The sequence below is a fragment of the Pantherophis guttatus genome, chromosome 10 (assembly GCF_059756535.1).
Source record: "Pantherophis guttatus breed Tessera chromosome 10, ASM5975653v1, whole genome shotgun sequence".
NCBI lineage: Eukaryota > Metazoa > Chordata > Lepidosauria > Squamata > Colubridae > Pantherophis > Pantherophis guttatus.
In genome coordinates, this window is record NC_142072.1 from 8,775,001 (window position 1) to 8,795,000 (window position 20,000).

The following is a 20,000-nucleotide window of genomic DNA, read 5'->3' on the forward strand; positions in this document are numbered from 1 at the left end:
CCCATCATCCTACGTTGTCCGCGCTCTTCATCCAGAGGGTACATCACTTGGCAATACCTGGACCCATTTTGGAGCGATGAGCAACCACTCACCTTCTTACGCTCAGGCGGGACTTCTTGGCCCTTAGTTACCTATGACAAGTTGCAGAGACTCAGTTTCAAATCCCGACTGATTGCCGGCAACCTGTATATCCCAAGTCCCAGTCTAGAAGATTCTGGGTTGTATACCTGTCGTGCAGGAGATGCCACCCTTGGCTATTATGAGGTTGACTTTCAGGATGCCGAGCGTCTCCATGTGTCACACGCAGGCCTGGGAGAGGCCACCTTGGGCAACTCTACAGTGCAGCTCGACAATGGAGCCCAGGCCACCCTGTTCACCTCCTGGAGTCCTTGGCAGTCTTGCGATCGCTGTGGCCATCCCGGGGAACGGAAGCAAGTGGGGTTTTGCTATGCCCAGCTGACTACGATGGACTCTGAGGAGGAAATGCCTTTGCCTTGTGGGATGGCTAGGCGGAAGTACTTGATGTTGCCACAACGGGGACCAGAGCTGAGAATAGAAACCTGTCAAGTGCCCTGTGACACATCATACTTTGCTTGCCAAGAAGAGCCCCACTGGGTACCATTCCTGGTCTTTACCAACTACCATCCCCAACAAAAATCCACTGCTCACCTTCGCTGCCCAGCGTCCTCCATCTACAGGTACCAAAGCTTTTACTGCCTCCATCCGGCAGACCTCCAATTCTGTTTAGCATATGCACAAAATGTAGTAGATTCTCTTCGGTGTAGGCTTAATGTACAGGTAGTCCTCAACATACGACCACAATTGAGCCCAACATTCCTGTTGCTCAGCGGAAGGTTTGTTCAGTGAGTTTTGGCCCACTTTACGAGCTTTCTTGCCACCGGCGTTAAGTGAATTATTGCAGTTGTTAAGTTAAGGTCATAGTTAAGTGAATCTGGCTTCCCCATCGACTTGGCTTGTCAGAAGGTCGCAAATGATCCCGGGACATTGCATAAATACGAGTCAGTTGTCAAGTGTCTGAATTTGGATCACACCACCATGGGGGATGCTGCAGTGGTCGTAAGTGTGAAAAACGCTCATAAGTCGCTTTTTTAAAATGCCGTTGTAACTTTGAACGGTCACTAAATGAACTGCCTAAGCAGGGGGTTGGACTAGAAGACCTCCAAGGTCCCTTCCAACTCTGTTATTCTGTTCTGTTCTATTGTTTCTATTATTACTCCTAAGGAGTCCAAATTCCTGCTAGCTTTTTGCAATCACCCAGAGACATCTTAATACAGTACAGCTATTATGTTTGCCACGCTTAATTATATAGCGGGGTTTTATTTTCAGAAGCCAACTTTGTCGAATTAGTGCACTCAGGATACCAGTTTTCCTTATCCAAATTTAATTGCTTCCATTTAGTCTGTCGCCAGCAGCCCTAACACCAGGAACAGGAGAAACAGGAAATGTTGATCTAGTTCTCTTGGTTTTGCTTGTATCTCTTGTACATTGTAAAAAAAGAAAAAAAAGCCAAGTTAATCATTGACGAGATACATGAACCTTTCACCTTCGGATGCCAGATGGAGTTCCAGTTCTGCTATTGGCAGCAAGATTCATTAAAAAAAATAAAGAAATAAATAATCAGGAGCAACTGAATGAAGCTCCTACAATAGAAACAGCTGCAGGAGCTAAGCTAAAGCTACTGTTAGCAGAGTAAGCAATTCAACTGCAAGTCGATCTGACCTATTATTCTCCTCCAGGTGGTAACATCTGATCATCCTTGTCTGGGGCTTCATACAGGTCATTCTCGACTTATCACCATTCTTTTCACGACTGTTTGAAGTTAAGATCATCGTCATCTTCATTTGATGACCCCTTAATCCAGTGGTGGGATTCAGCCAGTTCGCACCACTTCGGGAGAACCGGTTGTTAACTTCCTGAGCAGTTTGGAAAACTGGTTGTTGGAAGAAATCATTAGGGCAGAGAACCGGTTGTTAAATTACTTGAATCCCACCACTGCCTTAATCCCTTGCGGGATGGAATCTGGGCAACTGAATGGAGCTAGCAAAGTGTTTTAGTGGCCGGATGCCCTTCCTGTCACCAATGCGGAGTTTTTTTTCAGCAGATATATTCTCAGTGTGCCCAGAGAGAGAAATATCTGCCTCTACCTAGGATCGAACTCACAGCCTCCTGATTGTGAGGCGAGAGCTCCACCTCTAGGCCACCGCACCACTACTGTTTGAAGTTAAGATGATGCTGAAAAATGTGACTTATGACCGGTCCTCACTTTTACAACCGTCACAAGCATTCCCCACAATCGCATGATCAAAATTTGGGTGCTTGGGAAACCAGCATGTATTTACAACCGTTGCAGCGTCTTTACGTCATGCCATTTGCAACTTTTCCAGCTGTCTTCCATCAAGCAAAGTCAATGGAGGGAGCCAGATTTGCTTAAACCATTGTGATTCACTTAATCACTGCAGCGAAAAAAGGTCATCAAATCAAGCGTGACTCAGTACTTAATAACAATCTTGATTTCACTGCTTTTCGGAAGGCCAATAAGGTGGGGATGGTCCAGACCTCAGGAGGTAACTGGTTCCAGAGAGCTGGGGCAGCCACAGAGAAGGCCCTCCCCCGCAGGCCCACCAGCCGGCATTGTTTAGCTGATGGGACCCGGAGGAGATCAACTCTGTGGGATCTTACCGGTCGCTGGGAGCTATGCGGCAGAAGGCGGTCTCGAAGATAGCCTGGCCCTGAGCCATGTAGGGCTTTAAAGGTAATAACCAACACCTTGAATTGTGCCCTGAGACCAATAGGGAGCCAGTGCAGCTTGCGGAGAATTGGTGTAATGTGGGTGTACCTAGGTGCACCCACGACAGCTCTCATGACTGCATTCTGGACCAGCTGCAGTCTCCGAACACTTTTCAAGGGTAGCCCCATATAAAAACTCTTCAAAACTGCAGACAGCAGAACCCTCTATGAAGAGGCATTTCCTCTTGTCTCACACACTGCACGGAAAGCTTCTTCTAAGATGAAGCTGGGTTCACACATTGCATTCAACCTCAGTGTGGTTAGGTGATTGGTACTGAAGAGTGCTATATGAACCAAAGTATCATGGCTTGCAAACCGTTAGTTTTGCATGATGTTTGAGAGTCCTGTCAGTTGCAATTTGGTCAACCAGCTATGGGCTTAGCCTGATAGATGAACCTGGGCATTAAAAAAAAAAAAAAGAACCTCTGTTGGCTTCCAATCCTTTGCTTTTATTCATACACTTTTGGGATTGATGTCTGACTCCTCACCTTGTAAGAATGACCTTGTCTCTTGCCTTCCTCAGCCCTGTCTACTGGCAGGTAGGTCTCACAACGTTGACACACCTTCAACTTCTCCAGAAGGACGTCAACTTCTCCACAAGTTCCCAAAGCTTGGACAAAGCCACTGGTGGTGGGATCCTACACCTCTCCTTCCAGAACGATTCGCACAGCACTTTCTACCAGTGTTTCGTGAATGGACATTTAGCGGGCAAGTTTTTAGTTACCTCTCCTGGCACGGTGAGACCACCAGGGGAGCTGGCTCACACTTACTCCATCATTGAGGCCTTGGTGGTGGGCCTCTCCATATTCCTGGTATTCCTGATGTTTCTCAGCATAATCGAGTCCTGCAGGAGGAAACCAGAAACTACTGTGGTCTAGAAGACGGTGTGTGAACTTCGGTGGACACCTTAAGAAAGAAGGTGTGAATTGCTGATTAATAAAGATATTGACTGACTACAGTATACATTCAGGTACAGCCTGGGCTTTACATAAAAGGAAGGGTTAAGGTCAGTAGAGTTGAATACAGTGTTTCTATATGCAGCATCACACAGAGAAGGCAATGCACAATTCCATCACCCTGCACAGAACACCTAGTGTCCCACCTAAGGACCTCCTAAGGCAGTGATGGCGAACCTTTTAGACACCGAGTGCCCAAATTGTGCGTGCACATGCATGCCCAAACTGAAAGGTGTGCGTGCACGCAAATGTGACCATGCACAGACGTGTGAATGTGCACACATGCGGACATGCATGAATGTGCATATGTGGAGACATGCGCGAATGCGTGCATGCACAGACATGTGCGCATGTGCAGCAGAGACCCAAAGACCAGCTGGCCGGCATCCCAACACCGGCAGCATGGCAAGAGGTAAGATCTTTTTCTTTTGTGAGCTTCTTTTTCGTCGTTTGCAGGGAAACAGAAGCTCACGAAAGAAACGCCTTGGAGACCTGATCTGGGGCGACGGTGCATGGGGCAGCAGGGAGGGCTCTGTGTGCCACCTCTGGCATGCATGCCATAGGTTAGCCATCATGGACCTATACCAGGGGTGAAATCCAGCAGGTTCTGACAGGTTCTGGAGAACCGGTAGTGGAAATTTTGAGCAGTTCGGAGAACCGGTAGCGGAAATTTTGGGTAGTCCGGAGAACCGGCAAATACCACCTCTGGAGTTGGGTGGGAATGGAGATTTTGCAATATCCTTCCCCCAGGAGTGGGGAGGCAATGGAGATTTTGCAATATCCCCCTGCCATGCCCACCAAGCCACACCACGCCCACCAAGCCATGCCCACAGAACCGGTAGTAAAAAAAAAAATAGATTTCACCACTGACCTATACTATTTCAGATAAGTGACTGACTCTAAGGCAAGGGCTGGATCCGGCCCGCAGAGAGCTTAGATCTGGCCCATGAGGCCGACCTGGAAACAGCAAAGGACCGGCCCACAAGTGCCTCTGCCAGTGAAAATGGAGCTCCGTTTTCACTGGCAGAGGGTTGCAGGAGGCCGTTGCAGCTGAAAACAGAGCTCAGGAGTTTGTTTTCACTGGCAGAGCCCCAGGGCTGCCACAGGTGCCCCCCCCCAACATGAGTAATGTCAAGCTGGCCATGCCCACCCTGGCCACACCCATCCCCCCCAATGTCAAACATAATCCTGATGCAGCCCTCAATGAAATTGACTTAGATACCCTTGTCCTAAGAGATATTTATGGTGAACCTTCTACAGCTGCGGATTGATCTATAGCAGATCGATCAGGATTTGCTGGGCTGGATTGGGCCCTCTTTCTCTTCCAGAATATAGATCAGGGTTCCTTAAAAACATTACACTTTCACCCCACCCCACCTCACCCCAAAAAAACCCTGATTCAGTGCCAAATTGGGCAATGGCTGCTGGCTACAGTGCACCACTGTGACACTAGGGGTCACTGTGGCATAAGATGCGCCTGTATTTTGGGTTGCAATGGGAAAAAAAAATATAAAGATGAAGTCTGTTTTATATCCACTAAAGTCCATTCCTTATTAGTGGCCATTATATCTTCAGATAATCCTGAAAACCGGTTTCCAGCTGAGCCACTCTGATTGTTTGTGTCCCAGTTAGAAAAATAATGCAATCCTGATTTTTTTTTAAAAGATGCTTTTTTTTTTTTATCTGTACTGGTTTTGTACACATCAAGAAGATGGGATAAGCAGCTGAAGCCGGCAAATGGCTTGTTTGGATTATTTTAGTGAACCCATTATGGTTTCATTCAGCTAATTTCAGTGTTTTGCTTCTGTAAACCGCCTGGAAGTCACCACGACTGAGTTGGGCAGCCATATAAATTTTCTTAATGAATAAAAAAATTAAAAATGTTAAGGTCAAAAATATTTGAGGAGCAGGAAATATTTTAAGTAACATCCTGTTACATTTTCCCCCCCTACAGTTTCCCTCTTTTGAATAGCATCTTTAGAATAGTATTTATATAAGCTCCATATTGTTTTACAGCCCTCTTTAAGCAGTTTACAGAGTCAGCATATCGCCCCAACAATCTGGTTCCTCATTTTATCCTGTTTCCCCCCCCAAATAAGACATCCCCTGATAATAAGCCCAATCGGACTTTTGAGCGCATGGCAACAAGGCCAAGCACTTATTTCAGGGTTCAAAAAAATATAAGACAGGGTCTTATTTCCGGGGAAACATGGTACCGACCTCGGACAGGATGGAAGGCTGAGTCAATATTGAGCCAGTCAGAATCAAACTCCTGGCTGTAGGCAGGATTAGTCTGCATTACTGCATTCTAACCACTGTGCCACTACGGCTCTTGAGAATATTTGTATGTTTGATGTAGTTTAGCAAAATAGCTCAAAGAGAAGTGCTACCTGTCCATCCAAAGGCATCAAATAAGCCAACATTTCAGCTCCCGACCCCCATGAGACCCATGTTTCTCCAATGAAATACTGGCTCTCTTCATGCTAGGCTTTCATCGAATTCCCTAATTGCATGAAGATGTAACACAAGTTGTTTGGTCTTTATTTAAGAGTATTGTATGAATCCAACCAGCATGGTTTATGACGAAATACTGTGTAGATGCATACGATTGCATTTCATTTCTGCCAATGGTGGTTAAGAAGACTCGACTTGGGGCAATGCACCCCTGTTTCTATGGCTACCCCATGTTTACAAATATAGGTTAGAGGTAAAGGTTTGGGCAGCTGGAGGATGTGATAATTCACAATAAAATGCCCAAGGGCCAATGAAATATTCAATGCCACCCTCCCAACATATAGAAATATTTATACTCCGACGAGGACAATAAACTCTTTCTCTGCTCCGAAGTGTAAGGCCTTAACAGCCAGAGTGAACGTTCCCTGCAGCTTTTGTCTTTACAATGAATCACTGAATCACCCACCCGGTGCACACGGTTGTCGTCAATTGACTCATGGACGATCACAACTGCCTCTTTGTCTACAACTCCCAGGACGCACAGTGGGTGACTGACACCACTCTCTCTCTCTTCTCCGTGCCAGGAACGCTCAGGGTGCAAGGACACTTCATCTTATCACTGAGGAAACAATTCCTTTGCCCGTCTTCCCAGGGAGAAATCAGGCACTTGGACCTGCCAACTCTTTTTTTTTTTATTTTAATGTCCCTAATTGCGAATTGGCAAGCCTGAGTGAAGAGACACAGCTTTGCTCCAGGCCTTATGAGCTTCACTCCCACAATAGCACCAGACTCTTCGTATGGTTGAATTAAACCAACCCGAGATTTATCCAAAAAAAAAAAACATATCCAGTCTGCTCAATAGGGCTCATAGATCATGTTTAGTGAGCTCAGTCTGGGGGACAGAAATGACCAAGCCAGTCCACATGGGCTTGGCATGTGCTACAAGGCCCGGTTGGATGGTTGCCATCATGCAACTAAGCCACATCTGCAGAACTGCTTTGCTTTTGGGGGTCATGGCACCTGTTTACAAGCAACCTTCCTCCGCCTGGACCTTCCAGATGTGTCAAGCTACAGATCCCACCATCCTCACCTTGCCAAACTCCATCGGTTTTGGGAAAGCTACTCATAACATAACTGGGACATGAGGCCTGTTGGAATCACAAATGCATTGCTTAAAAAAACATGACATCTGTCGTGTTGTTAGAGTCTGGGGGGAGGAAGCCGAGGCAGAGTAAAGGCGATAAACACTTTTTGTCCCTGAAAGCTACCTGCATCTGACACTAGTTCTTGTAGTAACCACTGTATTCTAGCCAAACAATCTCTATTTTGAAACTGACTTCCATCTGCAGACCTCAAGGTTGAAGCATCTAACCAAGGTGTTGGATTTTGTCTCTTCTTCTCCATCTCCTGGGGAAATTGAAAGCTTGCCCTTATTGAAGGCACTATCCACAATTTGTAAGTATGCAAGAAAGCCGGAGGTGGTATTCAGCCGGTTCGGACCACTTCGGCGAACTGGTAGTGGCGACCTGCAGGTGGGCCCTCCCACCCGCCTCAGCGCTATGATGTCCTATTTAGCCACATTTTCAAGCCGTGCGCATGCGTGGAAGCCATGCTTGCAAGCAAAGCACATGCGTGGAAGGCTGTGCATGCACGGAGGTGGGAGCCATGGTACGCTCACATTTTTGGTGCTGGGCGAACCGGTAGGTAAATTATGTGAATCCCACCCCTGAAGACAGCCCTACTTTCACAGGGAGATACTTCTTTAGCTCCATCTGTCTCTGAAGGAACCCAGGGAAATGACCTTAGAACAAGAATCCAGAAGCCATTAGGACAACAAAATAATAGAATAGAGTGGAGTGGAGTGGAGTGGAGTGGAGTGGAGTGGAGTGGAATGGAATAAGAATAAGAATAAGAATAAGAATAAGAATAAGAATAAGAATAGGATAGGATAGGATAGGATAGGATAGGATAGGATAGGATAGGATAGAATAGAACATAATTGTTTTATTGGCCAAGTTTGATTGGACACACAAGGAATTTGTCTTGGTGCATAGGCTCTCAGTGTACATAAATGAAAAGATACATACGTCAAGAATCATAAGGTACATGGTAGTCATAGGGAACAAATAAGCAATCAAATCATATTAGGAAACAGTCAATATGAATCTTAAGGATACCAGCAACAAGGTTACAGTCATACAGTCATAAGTGGGAAGAGATGGGTGACAGGAACGATGAGAAGATTAATAGTAATGCAGACTTAGTAACTAGTTTGACAGTGTTGAGGGAATTATTTCTTTAGGTTCTCAAAGAAGCATGTGTTAAGTCCAAGGAGGTGGGAAAGTATTTCAAAAAGACTCAGGCTGACTTCCCCTGATTTCCTGGAGTATAAGAAGGAGAGAAGGGAAAACAGAGGCAGATTTTCAAAATTCTGTTACTCTGGTTCATCTCAATATAGTTGTGGCCTCGTTGTGGATCAGTTTCCTGACATGGTCTACCTTACAAGGCTGGCAGTATTCCAGAAGATGCTATTGCTGGCATGGAGATCGCTATTTTATGATTTATTAGCCATACGTGTATTAGCTGTGAAATTGCTAGGCAGATGCGGTTTTCCCCCCAATGTTACTGAAAGCAGCAGGAAAAGGGGGGTTCTTTGATTAATGTTTTCAGTAACTAGAAGGTTCTTTGATTGATGTTTCTAATTCTTGAAGGAACAAAGAAAGCTATCCATAGCCAGATAAGAAAACTGTTCAAGGGTGTAAAGGATTGGCTTTAACTTTTAGTTACTTGCAAACTCATTATCCCTCATGATCATGTGGCAAACACACTTCCTGAACATGTCGATGAGCATACTAAGGAATTGTGGGATGGTACATGTTACATCGGTGGGACGTGTTGGCTCAATGGCTAAAGATGCTGAGCTTGTGAGCTCCCGTTACTTGTCCCAGCTTCTGCCAACCTAGCAGTTTGAAAGCACATAACAAATGCAAGTAGAGAAATAGGGACCGCCTTTGGTGGGAAGATAACAGTGTTCCATGCGCCTTTGGCGTTTAGTCATGCCGACCACGGAGATGTCTTCGGACAGCGCAGGCTCTTCGGCTTTGAAACAGAGATGAGCACCACCCCCTAGAGTCTGGAACGACTAGCACATATGTGCGAGAGGAACCTTTACCTTTACCCAACATGTTACATGCTACAACCTTTGAGCCCGCGTGCTGCATCAGAGATGTGTCAAATGATATTAACCAATGAAAGAACTCACTCCAAACTCACCATGTTTGAATTGTATATAAAGTGATTCTCCACCTTTCTAACAGGCTCCTCAAATGGGTAAGGAAGGTGCCTTTTTTGCTTGCGCACATAAAGAGATTTTTAATCTATCTTTCCAGCTCAGATTCTGACTAGGCTCGGCACACCAGGCTAACGGATCTGCCGACATTTATCGCTAATATTTTTAGACCCTTTATTAAACCAGAGGTGTTATTCAGCTGGTTTGGATGGGTTCACCCGAACTGGTAGTGGAGATCATGGGTGAACCCACCACCCGCCCCGGCTTTATGCCATCCTATTTAGGCATGTTTTTGAGGCCGGATGCATGCACAGAAGGCACATGCACGAGCAAAGCACATATGCAGAAGGACAGGCACATGGGCAGAAGGCACACACAGCTAGTAGTGGGATTCAAATCCCGGAGCTACCGGTTCGTGCGGTATTCGTGCGGTAGCTTCTATCTATGCACAGAGTGTTTTTGATGATGTCTGGTGGGTGGGCCACCACCATTACCGGTTTACCCAAACCGGGGTGAACCAGGAGCAACCCACCACTGGCATGCACGTGGCGAACCGCAAAGCGCGTGCACGGAAGGTGCGCAGGTGCGCGAACCAGTGGTAACAAAATGTGAAACCCACCGCAGTATTGGCTAACTTGTAGCAGGTGAAACGAACTTCCCAGCTTTGGGCTAGGCCAACACCCATTCAAAATGGCGCTGGGGCCTGGCTCCCTGTTGATAATGTCTTCCTGAATTCCATCCATCTTCTTCTCTTTAAAACTCTCATTCAAACAACTTCATGCCTAAATGCCTGGTTGCTTCCTTTCTGGGATTTTTGTCCCCCCTTTCCCTCCCCATCCCCCAGCACTCCCCTCCTGCCATCCATACGTAAGCCCAGTCACGACATCGTCCACATCTGCACATCACTTCATCCTGACATCTTGCGTCTGCTCTTCAGCAGGACAAAGTATACATAGGAGCTCATTGTGTGATGAGGCTCTTTCTCCCGGGGAGCAGATCTGCTTTGGTGTTGGAGCTGACGTATCCTGGTACACTGAACTGGGCCTGAAGAATCATTTCATTTTCAAGGACATAACTTCTTGGAGAAGAAGCAAGGATTCCAGAAGCAGACAGGAAGCTTTTCCTGGGATTCATTCGAGGGGTGAGTATTTATTTATTCAATACTGCTGTAGGTAGATGACGTTGGGTTCCAGATGTAGCGGTTTAATGTGGGAGGTTGCCATCTCATTAGATGATTAATTCGTTTCAAAAACATGGTAAGATGATTCTGTTCATGAGTGCCCAGGACTTTCTCCTGAATCTTCTCCTGACCCTATCATTATGTGATGAATGTTTGGGAGAAAACCCATAAACTCAAGTGAGGGATTTGACACGGTCCATAAATCAGGCAAGAAAGAATATGGAATCCACCATGAGAAGCAGATTTGAGAACTTTATCTTCTACAAGAGGTCGTTTTTCCTTTAAAACATTGCCTCGCAATTAGACTTGATTCCCAGTGACTACGTGGCCAAATGGGACATGGGAGTCAAGCTATTCGCCAAGGCACCTGAAGGCAGGACAAGAAACAATGGGTGGAAACTAACCAAGGAGAGAAGAAACTTAGAACTAAGGAGAAGTTTCCTGACAGTTAGAACAATTAATCAGTGGAACCACTTGCCTCCAGAAGTTGCGAATGCTCCAACACTGGAAGCTTTTAAGAAGAGATTAGATAACCATTTGTCTGAAGTGGTGTAGGGTTTTCTGCCTAAGCAGGGGGTTGGACTAGAAGACCTCCAAGGTCCCTTCCAACTCTGTTATTCTATTCTATTCTATTCTATTCTATTCTATTCTATTCTATTCTATTCTATTCTATTCTATTCTATTCTATTCTATTCTATTCTATTCTATTCTATTCTATTCTAAATTCATGCAATCATTTCTGCTGAATTTTGCCCCTTGTCTTCTTTCTATGGCTGAGAATGAAATTTCGGCTCCGAGTCACCCAGCTGGCTTTTGTGCCTAAAGCAGGACTTCGTTTCCCCTTCTCATAGTCTATCACCTTCACCGGTAGGCCAAACTGGCTTTTGAGTGGGTTTATTTAAATATATTTAATTTTAATATATTTAAATTAATATAAATGAAACCCACGATAATTTAAATTTAATATTTTGAAGTCTAGATATGGATTGGGAGGAAGACTTGCTTGCTTACTAAAAAGGAAATATATCAAGGTGTATTTCAGCTTTGTGAGCATGTATACGGTACACAACAAGAGAAATGGTTTACCTCATACATCAGGAAAAGGTTACGATACAGAGTCCTGAATTAAGGATGACGTCACTTCATTCAGCAAGGAGAACCCAACTTTTAAATGTTCTGTGTGAAATAAACTAATAAAAAAAAAGGTAGCTCTCGACTTACGACTACAATTGGGATCAGAATTAATGTTATTAAGCAAGATCGTTGTTAAGTGAGGCACGCCTGGTTTTACAACCTATTTTGCCTGGTTATTAAACAAATCATTGCAGTTGTTAAGTGAATATCACAGTTACTAAATGAATCTGGTTTCTTCCACCATTGATTTTGCTTGTTGGAAGCTGGTTGAGAAGCAACCATAATGACCCCAGGATGCTGCAACTGTTATTAATGCAATTGCCAAGTTCCCAAACTTTGATCCTGTGACCACGGGGATATTGTGATGACGGTTGTAAGGGTGAAGATCGATCATAAGTCACTTTTCTCAGAGCCACTGTAACTTTGAACGGTCACTAAATGAGTGGTTATAAATCGAGGACTTACCTGTACTGTAGATTGGAAATGATGAAAACAGTGCCTGCCCCTCATGCCTTGTGTTTTTTCATTACTAACTTGGAGAAAAAGTTTATGTGACAGGATCTTGTTAATTTGTAGACATTCCCTGCTGCTGGTGATGATGAATTGTGCTCTATCACACTGAGAAGTTCCCCCAATATTTTACTGCTCATTCACATGAAGAAGGATGGGGTCTATAATTTAATTGTAAACTTGGAAGGGGTGTATCATTTTTCTCCTCTATTCTAAAACACAGAGCAAAAGGCCAATAGTTATGCAGTTTAAAGGCTCTCTGGCACTCAGAAAATAATAACCACAATACTGAAAAAGAAATGGCATCAGCAAACCAGAATAGTGACATTTGAAGATGACTTAAAGTGTGATGACGGAACCCTTTCTATTTAAAATCTTGTCACACGTTGCAATAGCAGTAACAAAAGGTTTGTTGGTTTAGTAGTTATTCCGTTTATGTTCCTATAACCTTCAAATATATTAGTATTCACGAAAAGGAATGTAGTAGGAATGTATGTATCTGAACGTGTGTTACTTTGCAATGTATATATGGACAAGTATCATCTGAGTTACTATCATTTTCCGTTTTCCTTGCCTACCCACTGCCACCTACTCACTCCTGAACTGCACATATTGAAAATTACAGTGAAAAAAAGATTTTTTTAAATATTTTCTGCAGTTTAATATTTTGATCCTATTAACATTTTTTTTAAACGTTTTCTAAGCCTAAAACCTATTCCAACCTGTAGAATATAATTCACCCAAAGGAGAATAGGACTTTATGAAATGTTGGTTGACATAATGTATTAAAATAAGATCAGGAACTGGAAACAGTCTTCTGACCATATGTTTAAAAAAAAAAACAACCTTACACACTAAAGATTGAAGGAAGATCTCATTAAAATCTATTCAGGTGGATTTATTTTTATTTATTTGATAAATAAAAAAATGAATAAGATTTGGAAAAATCTCTCCCCCACCCCTGCCCCCTGCTTTGTCCTTGTGTCGAAGGAATGGTGGAAGTTACAACATATGTTCTTGTTATACATTATATTGTTCATTCTATAAAAGTGCAGGGTTATGTTTTACAGTATAGTACCTTTATTAACTAAATTTCCAGCTTGCGGAGATTTATCTCATGTGCAATTGTTAGTAGCTGACCAATAATATTATTAATAGAATAAAATAAAATAAAATAAAATAGAATAGAATAGAATAGAGTAGAGTAGAGTAGAGTAGAGTAGAGTAGAGCAGAGCAGAGCAGAGCAGAGCAGAGCAGAGCAGAGCAGAGCAGAACAGAACAGAACAGAACAGAATAGAATTCTTTATTGGACAAGTGTGATTGGACACACAAGGAATTTGTCTTTGGTGCATATGCTCTCAGTGTACATAAAAAGACAAGATACATTTGTCAAGAATCATAAGGTACAACACTTAATGATAGTCATAGGGTTCAAATAAGCTAACAAATCATACTAGGAAACAATCAATATAAATCGTAAGGATATAGCAATAAGTCACAGTCATACAGTCATAAGTGGGAGGAGATGGGTGATAGGAACCATGAGAAGATTAATAGTACTAGTAATGCAGCCTTAGTGAATAGTTTAACAGTGTTGAAGGAATTATTTGTTAAGCAGAGTGATGGCGTTCGGGGGAAAAATGTTCTTGTGTCTAGTTGTTCTGGTGTGCAGTGCTGTATAGTGTCGTTTTGAGGGTAGGAGTTGAAACAGTTTATGTCCAGGATGTGAGGGGTCTGTAAATATTTCCACAGCCCTCTTTTTGACTCGGGCAGTATACAGGTCCTCCATGGAAGGCAGGTTGGTAGTAATTGTTTTTTCTGCACTTCTAATTATCCTCTGAAGTCTTTGTCTGTCTTGTTGGGTTGCAGAACTAAACCAGACAGTTAATATGGCCTGGTTTTGTTTTATGGACTATAAAATTCATCAACATCAATGACGTTGATTGTTTATGTGTGGCTGTTTACTTTATGATTTTGTTTTTACCAAATTTTATTTTGTAGCATGGTTGAAATTTGTTTTTAATCTGGTACGTTTTAACCTTTATGCTTTTCTAAATGGAATTTAGGGTAATAAAAGAATTGGCAGAGGACAATCTTTTATTTAAAATGGCCCCGAGATGAAGCCCGGATTAAAAATAAACCATCTTGTTCGAAATGGGTGCAGTTTGGATTATAACCAGGAGGGGACAGGAGGGTATAGCAAGACATGGGCAAAAATAGCTTTGATTAAGGAGCAGCTTCATAGAATTCTTTATTGGCCAAGCGTGATTGGACACACAAGGAATTTGTCTTTGGTGCATCTCAGTGTACATAAAAGAAAAGGAAAAAAATACGTTCATCAAGAATCATAAGATACAACACTTAGTGATAGTCATAGGATACTAAATAAGCAATCAAATCATACTAGGAAACAAAACAATATAAATCGTAAAGATACAAGCAACATATACAAGCAATAAAGAGCCTGTAGTACAGTGGACTAAGCACTGTTTAATTAAGAACTGCTGCTTGCAATTACTGCAAGTTCGAATCTCACCAGGCTCAAGGTTGACTCAGCCTTCCATCCTTTCAAAGGTAGGTGAAATGAGGACCCAGATTGTGGGGGCAATAAGCTGACTTTGTATAAATATACAAAAGTATGAAGGCTATTGCTTAACGCGTTGTAAGCCGCCCTGAGTCTCCGGAGAAGGGCGGCATATAAATTAAAGCAAAAAAAAAACCATGGTTACAGTCATAAGTGGGAGGAGATAGGTAATAGGAAGGATGAGAAGAAGAACAGTAATACAGTCTTAGTAAATAATTTGACAGTGTTGTGGGGATTAGTTGTTTAGCAGAATGATATCTTGGAATTGTTGCATAGATGAAACGGTTCAGCAGCATTTGCTATTCCTCTGTTATCCATCAACCACAGCCCGCATCCTGTGGAAGCATATATTTCTATTCTGCTCTCTGGTGGAATTTATGGGTCGTACTAAATCACGTTTTGTTGAACCAGAGTTTGTTGAGCATTGTGCTGGGTTCAGAAGCCAGTGTTCCTCAACCTCAACAAGTTTGAGATGTGTGGACTTCCCCTCCCAGAATTCCCCTAGGATCCTAGGGTGAAGAAGAATTCATGGGACTTGAAGTCCACTTAAAATTGCTAAGGGTGAGAAACATTGGTATAAACCAAAGAACTATATGATAAGTGCTTTGCGTGGTAAGTAAACCCAGCCAAGGCGTCTTGCTAATGTGGCCCCCAATGAGTCATCCTAATGCCTGAAACATAAGAATGGCATCTTTCTTTCTTTTTTTTTTTTAATCCCATCAGGCAGAAATGGAATGGAACCTCCAGTTCCATGGCCACAGGCAATCTTCCAGTCCTCCAAGGATGGTTCCAGAAACTGCTGTGACTGTGATCGGTGAAAATGGGCAGCAGAGTTTCCTGCTATTTTGGAGTGCGGAACAGATGGCGTTTACAGCACAAAACTTAAAATAAGCAAATCGCAGTTTTAAAAATGAATGTTTATTGTGAAGACATTTGTCCTTATGTTTAGCCAAGATCCAGTTCAATGATTCTCAAACCTGGCCCTTTTCAGACACGTGGATTTAAATTCCCAAGATTCCTCAGCGAGCACGGCAGGCTGAGGAATTCTGGGAGTTGAAGTCTACAAATCTTAACGTGACTAAGGTTAATTACAGAAGAGCAGACTGGGAAGGGACCTTGGAGGTCTTCTTGTCCAGACCTCTGCTTAAGCAGGAAACTCTATATCCATGATGGTGAACCTATGGCACACGTGCCACAGATAACACGCAAAGCCCTCTCCGCGGGCACACCAGCCGTCGTCCCAGCCCACTCCACCATGCATGCATGTGCACCTTCTCCCGGCCAGCTGGTCTTTGGTCTCTGCCACACATGCGCGGGGAGGTGGGGCGCATAGGGGGACTCATGCGTGCATGTGTGGGGGGGGTGCATGCGCAGGAGGGCACTCGCATTGCATTTTGGGGGTTCTGGCACACGTGTGTGCATTCACCTGCGCGCTCGTGTGCTTTGGCCACTCGGCACCAAAAAAGGTTAACCATCACTGCTCTGTATGATTCTGTACATAATACCGATCAAATGTGTTGTTATTATTGACTATCATTTGCCGTGCTCCGATTTTTACACAGTATTTGCCCTTATAATAGCCTCTATTGTTCATTTGGAGACCTGTTTGGTGAGATCTTTCAAAGATCATCCATTAGATCTGACTTGTTGAAAATATACAATTTGTGCTAACGCCATCTATAGATTGGATCCACAATGTATGCAATCGTTGAGCCAGTTACAACTAGATTGAGACATAGTACTAAACTATACATCAGGGTTGGTTCACAATGGCTGGGCTTGGTCTGAGGAGTGAGTCACAAACCATGTTATGGGCTTAGCAGATCCCATGCCTCTTATGACCTCCCCTCAAGGGGGGGTGGGGGGTGGGGAAAGGAGGCAAGTGATGCCATCTGCATTATGACCTCATATTCCAAATGGCATAAATGATGCAATTCACATGATGGCATGTAACCTGTGTTGTCGTTTGTGGCCATGTTATGGGCACACATGACTCCATCTGCAGACAATTTGCAAATTCAGAGCACCTACCACTTTAGAAGTTAGTCCTTACTGGTTTGCATTGAGGCTTATTTATTTCCAACCAAACAGGATGATTTACTTAAACTACAGAATTTGATTTGCAGTCTTCCTGAAATCCTGCATAATTTTCCTAATTGTCATTCCGGCACTTAATGCATCGCTGTTGGTATCACTTGGTAACATAATGATAAATGGATCGTTTCAAGACGCTCCAAGTAATTTAAGAGCTTCAAATTGTTCTTCAGACTTCCTTACTGAGAAATAACTGTGATATCACAATGTGGAAACATGACAAATCTTCTCTCCATATGTCGACTTCTCAAGAATTAATAAGCTGAGAGCCATTTAGGTACAATCATATCAGCCTTCTGTTTAGTGCCATGTATTTGTTTGATGCAGCAATTGTTCTTAACAGGTAAAGTTGTTTTCCAAATCCTTTGTAGTCACACAGAGAGATCTTTCTTTGAAGGAGAAAAAAAATACTGTGATTATCCTTGTTTCAATCAAGGGGAAGAAAATGATAGTCTACAGTTCCTTCAAGGGCAGGAACTGCAATTGAATGTATTAAAAACACACACAAAAATATATGCTTTGTAGGGCTTTTTAAATATTTACAATTCTAATACAAGTAAATACTACAGATGGCAAACCTCATTTTCTCCTTTGCTCTTGCATAAAAGATGCCTCTCCCAAGATGGCATTTGTTGAAACTGCACACAAATCAATTGATTTTGCAAATGTATTATTCAGAGCAACTCTTGTCTTGAGAGGTAAAAATCACTGCTTTCAGTAAAACTTATTTCCAGTAACTGGGTTAATGAACCTAACAGGCCAATATTTTTCTTAATAGGGTGAGAACCTGGGATTGAATGTCCATGGAGATTCTCAGTCATCCTGATCATGGTTGTCCCAAAGGCCCTTTTTCAAAAGGCAACTGGGCTTTATTCTTCCTTGAAGACATTTCGCTTCTCATCCAAGAAGCTTCTTCAGCTTCTTCTTCAGAAGTGAAGAAGCTTTTTAGATGAGAAGCAAAGCATCTTCAAGGTAAAAGTACCAGTTGCCTTTTGAAAAAGGACCTTTGGGACAGCCTGAGAGTGAAATTGTGGACAGCAAACACTAAAATGTTATTCTATTCACTCTATCTGTCCTTATTTGAACTCTAAATGAAACCAGTTTAGCTTTCACTCAGGATCTGTTTAAAGGCAGGAGCCACATATGGTACCTGATTCAAAATGTATTTGACCAATTTTCACCTAAAAATAAAAATACTCAGAATTCCAGGTTCTCACTCGAGGTGCAAATAGCCAGTTTCAAATTATCCTATTTTTGGGCACTGGATGCGAAGACCACATTCTCTGGAAAAGACTCTAATGATGGAAAAGGTGAAAGGAAAAGAGAAGAAGACAAGGTGGAGGGGCTCAGTTACGGATATTAGCTGGGGAATTTGGGGAATCAAAATCCAGATATTTTAAAGTTGATAGGCATGATAGGCATTATTGAGTCTGTCATCTGCACCTCCATAACTGTCTGGTTTGGCTCTGCAACCCAACAAGACAGACACAGACTTCAGAGGATAATTAGAACTGCAGAAAAAACAATAACTACCAACCTGCCTTCCATTGAGGACCTGTATATTGCACGAGTCAAAAAGAGGGCTGTGAAAATATCGACAGACCCCTCACATCCTGGACATAAACTGTTTCAACTTCTACCCTCAAAACGACGCTATAGGGCACTGCACACCAGAACTAAAAGACACAAGGACAGTTTCTTCCTGAATGCCATCACTCTGCTTAACAACTAATTCCCACAATACTGTCAAATAATTTACTAAGACTGTATCACTATTTTTCTTCTCTTCCTTACTAGTATCTATCTCTTCCCACTTATCACTATAACCATCTTGCTTGTATCTTTCAATTTATATTGTATTTATTTATTTATTTATTTATTTATTTATTTATTTATTTATTTATTAAATTTGATTTATATGCCGCCCTTCTCCGGAGACTCAGGGCGGCTTACAATGCGTTAAGCAATAGCCTTCATACTTTTGTATATTTATACAAAGTCAGCTTATTGCCCCCACAAACTGGGTCCTCATTTCACCTACCTTAGAAAGGATGGAAGGCTGAGTCAACCTTGAGCCTTGGAGAGATTCGAACCAGCAGTAAATTGCAGGCAGCTGTGTTAATAACAGGGTGCATAACCACTGTACTATCAAGGCTCATATTGTTTTTATTTGTTTCCTAGTACGATTTGATAGCTTATTAGTAACCTTGACTCTCACTAAGTGTTCTATCTTTTTTATTATTGATGAATGTATTTTATTCTCCTTATGTACACTGAGAGCATATACACCTAAGACAAATTCCTTGTGTGTCCAATCACACTTGGCCAATAAAGAATTCTATTCGATTCTATGAGAAATTCTGCCTCATAATTGCCTCAAAGATGCTTTTTCAAAAGGCAACGGGACTGGGTATTTTTTTTCCCTTGAGGAAGAAGAAATAGATCTTTCGCTTCTCATCCAAGAAGCTTCATCGGTTCTAGCAGGATGGTGGGTGCCATTGGGGGATTAGTCCTGACAGGATGGAGGGAGGTTGGAAAAATCATATTCCTGCAGTCTTCTGGTCTTAGCATTCCCCTTGAGAGTTCTTGAGGCCACCTGAGGGTCCAGTTGTCTATTGAAAAAGCACCTTTGAGACAACTACGACCTGGATGATTGAGAATCTCCACAGCCCTTCTGTTCTTCCCCTTGCAAATCACTGCAAACGTAGGAAGATAGGAATGCTGCAAGCTGCTGAAGGGATGGTTGTAAAATTAAAAAATGCAGGGCCTCATAGGGATCTCCTTGGCTATCCAAAACTCTTGCATTTTTGGCTATAAGCATTTTTTTTCTCTTAGAACTGAAAGTAATTTCCCCCATCAAACAGAATAAAGATGTTTGTGAGGTGGGAAAAGGGGGGAAAGAAGAGGAAGGTTGGTATCAAAATGGCATAATAATATGCTTTAAAAAAGGTAAAGGTTCCCATCGCACTTATATGCTAGTCGTTCCCAAC

The 20,000-nt window shown here is 42.8% G+C and overlaps 2 protein-coding genes across 5 annotated transcripts in view; both read left to right on the forward strand.

Annotated features, from left to right (window-relative positions):
- Positions 1–3,769, forward strand: part of FAM187B (family with sequence similarity 187 member B) — a 3,959-nt gene extending 190 nt beyond the window's left edge. Inside the window, exons 1-2 of the mRNA XM_034423554.3 lie at positions 1–698; positions 3,332–3,769. The exon at positions 1–698 is cut by the window's left edge and continues 190 nt beyond it. Coding sequence (XP_034279445.2) covers positions 1–698; positions 3,332–3,686 — 1,053 coding nt within the window. The 3' untranslated portion in view covers positions 3,687–3,769. The remainder of the gene's footprint in view (positions 699–3,331) is intronic.
- Positions 3,770–10,451: 6,682 nt separating this feature from the next.
- The window catches only part of MAG (myelin associated glycoprotein), a 55,401-nt gene continuing 45,852 nt past the window's right edge, over positions 10,452–20,000 (forward strand). Inside the window, exon 1 of one of the 4 annotated variants that reach the window (XM_087876134.1) lies at positions 10,452–10,648. The gene's annotated coding sequence lies outside the window, so the exon portion shown is untranslated. The remainder of the gene's footprint in view (positions 10,649–20,000) is intronic. The other 3 variants (XM_087876131.1, XM_034423696.3, XM_060693968.2) reach the window with 3 other exon arrangements.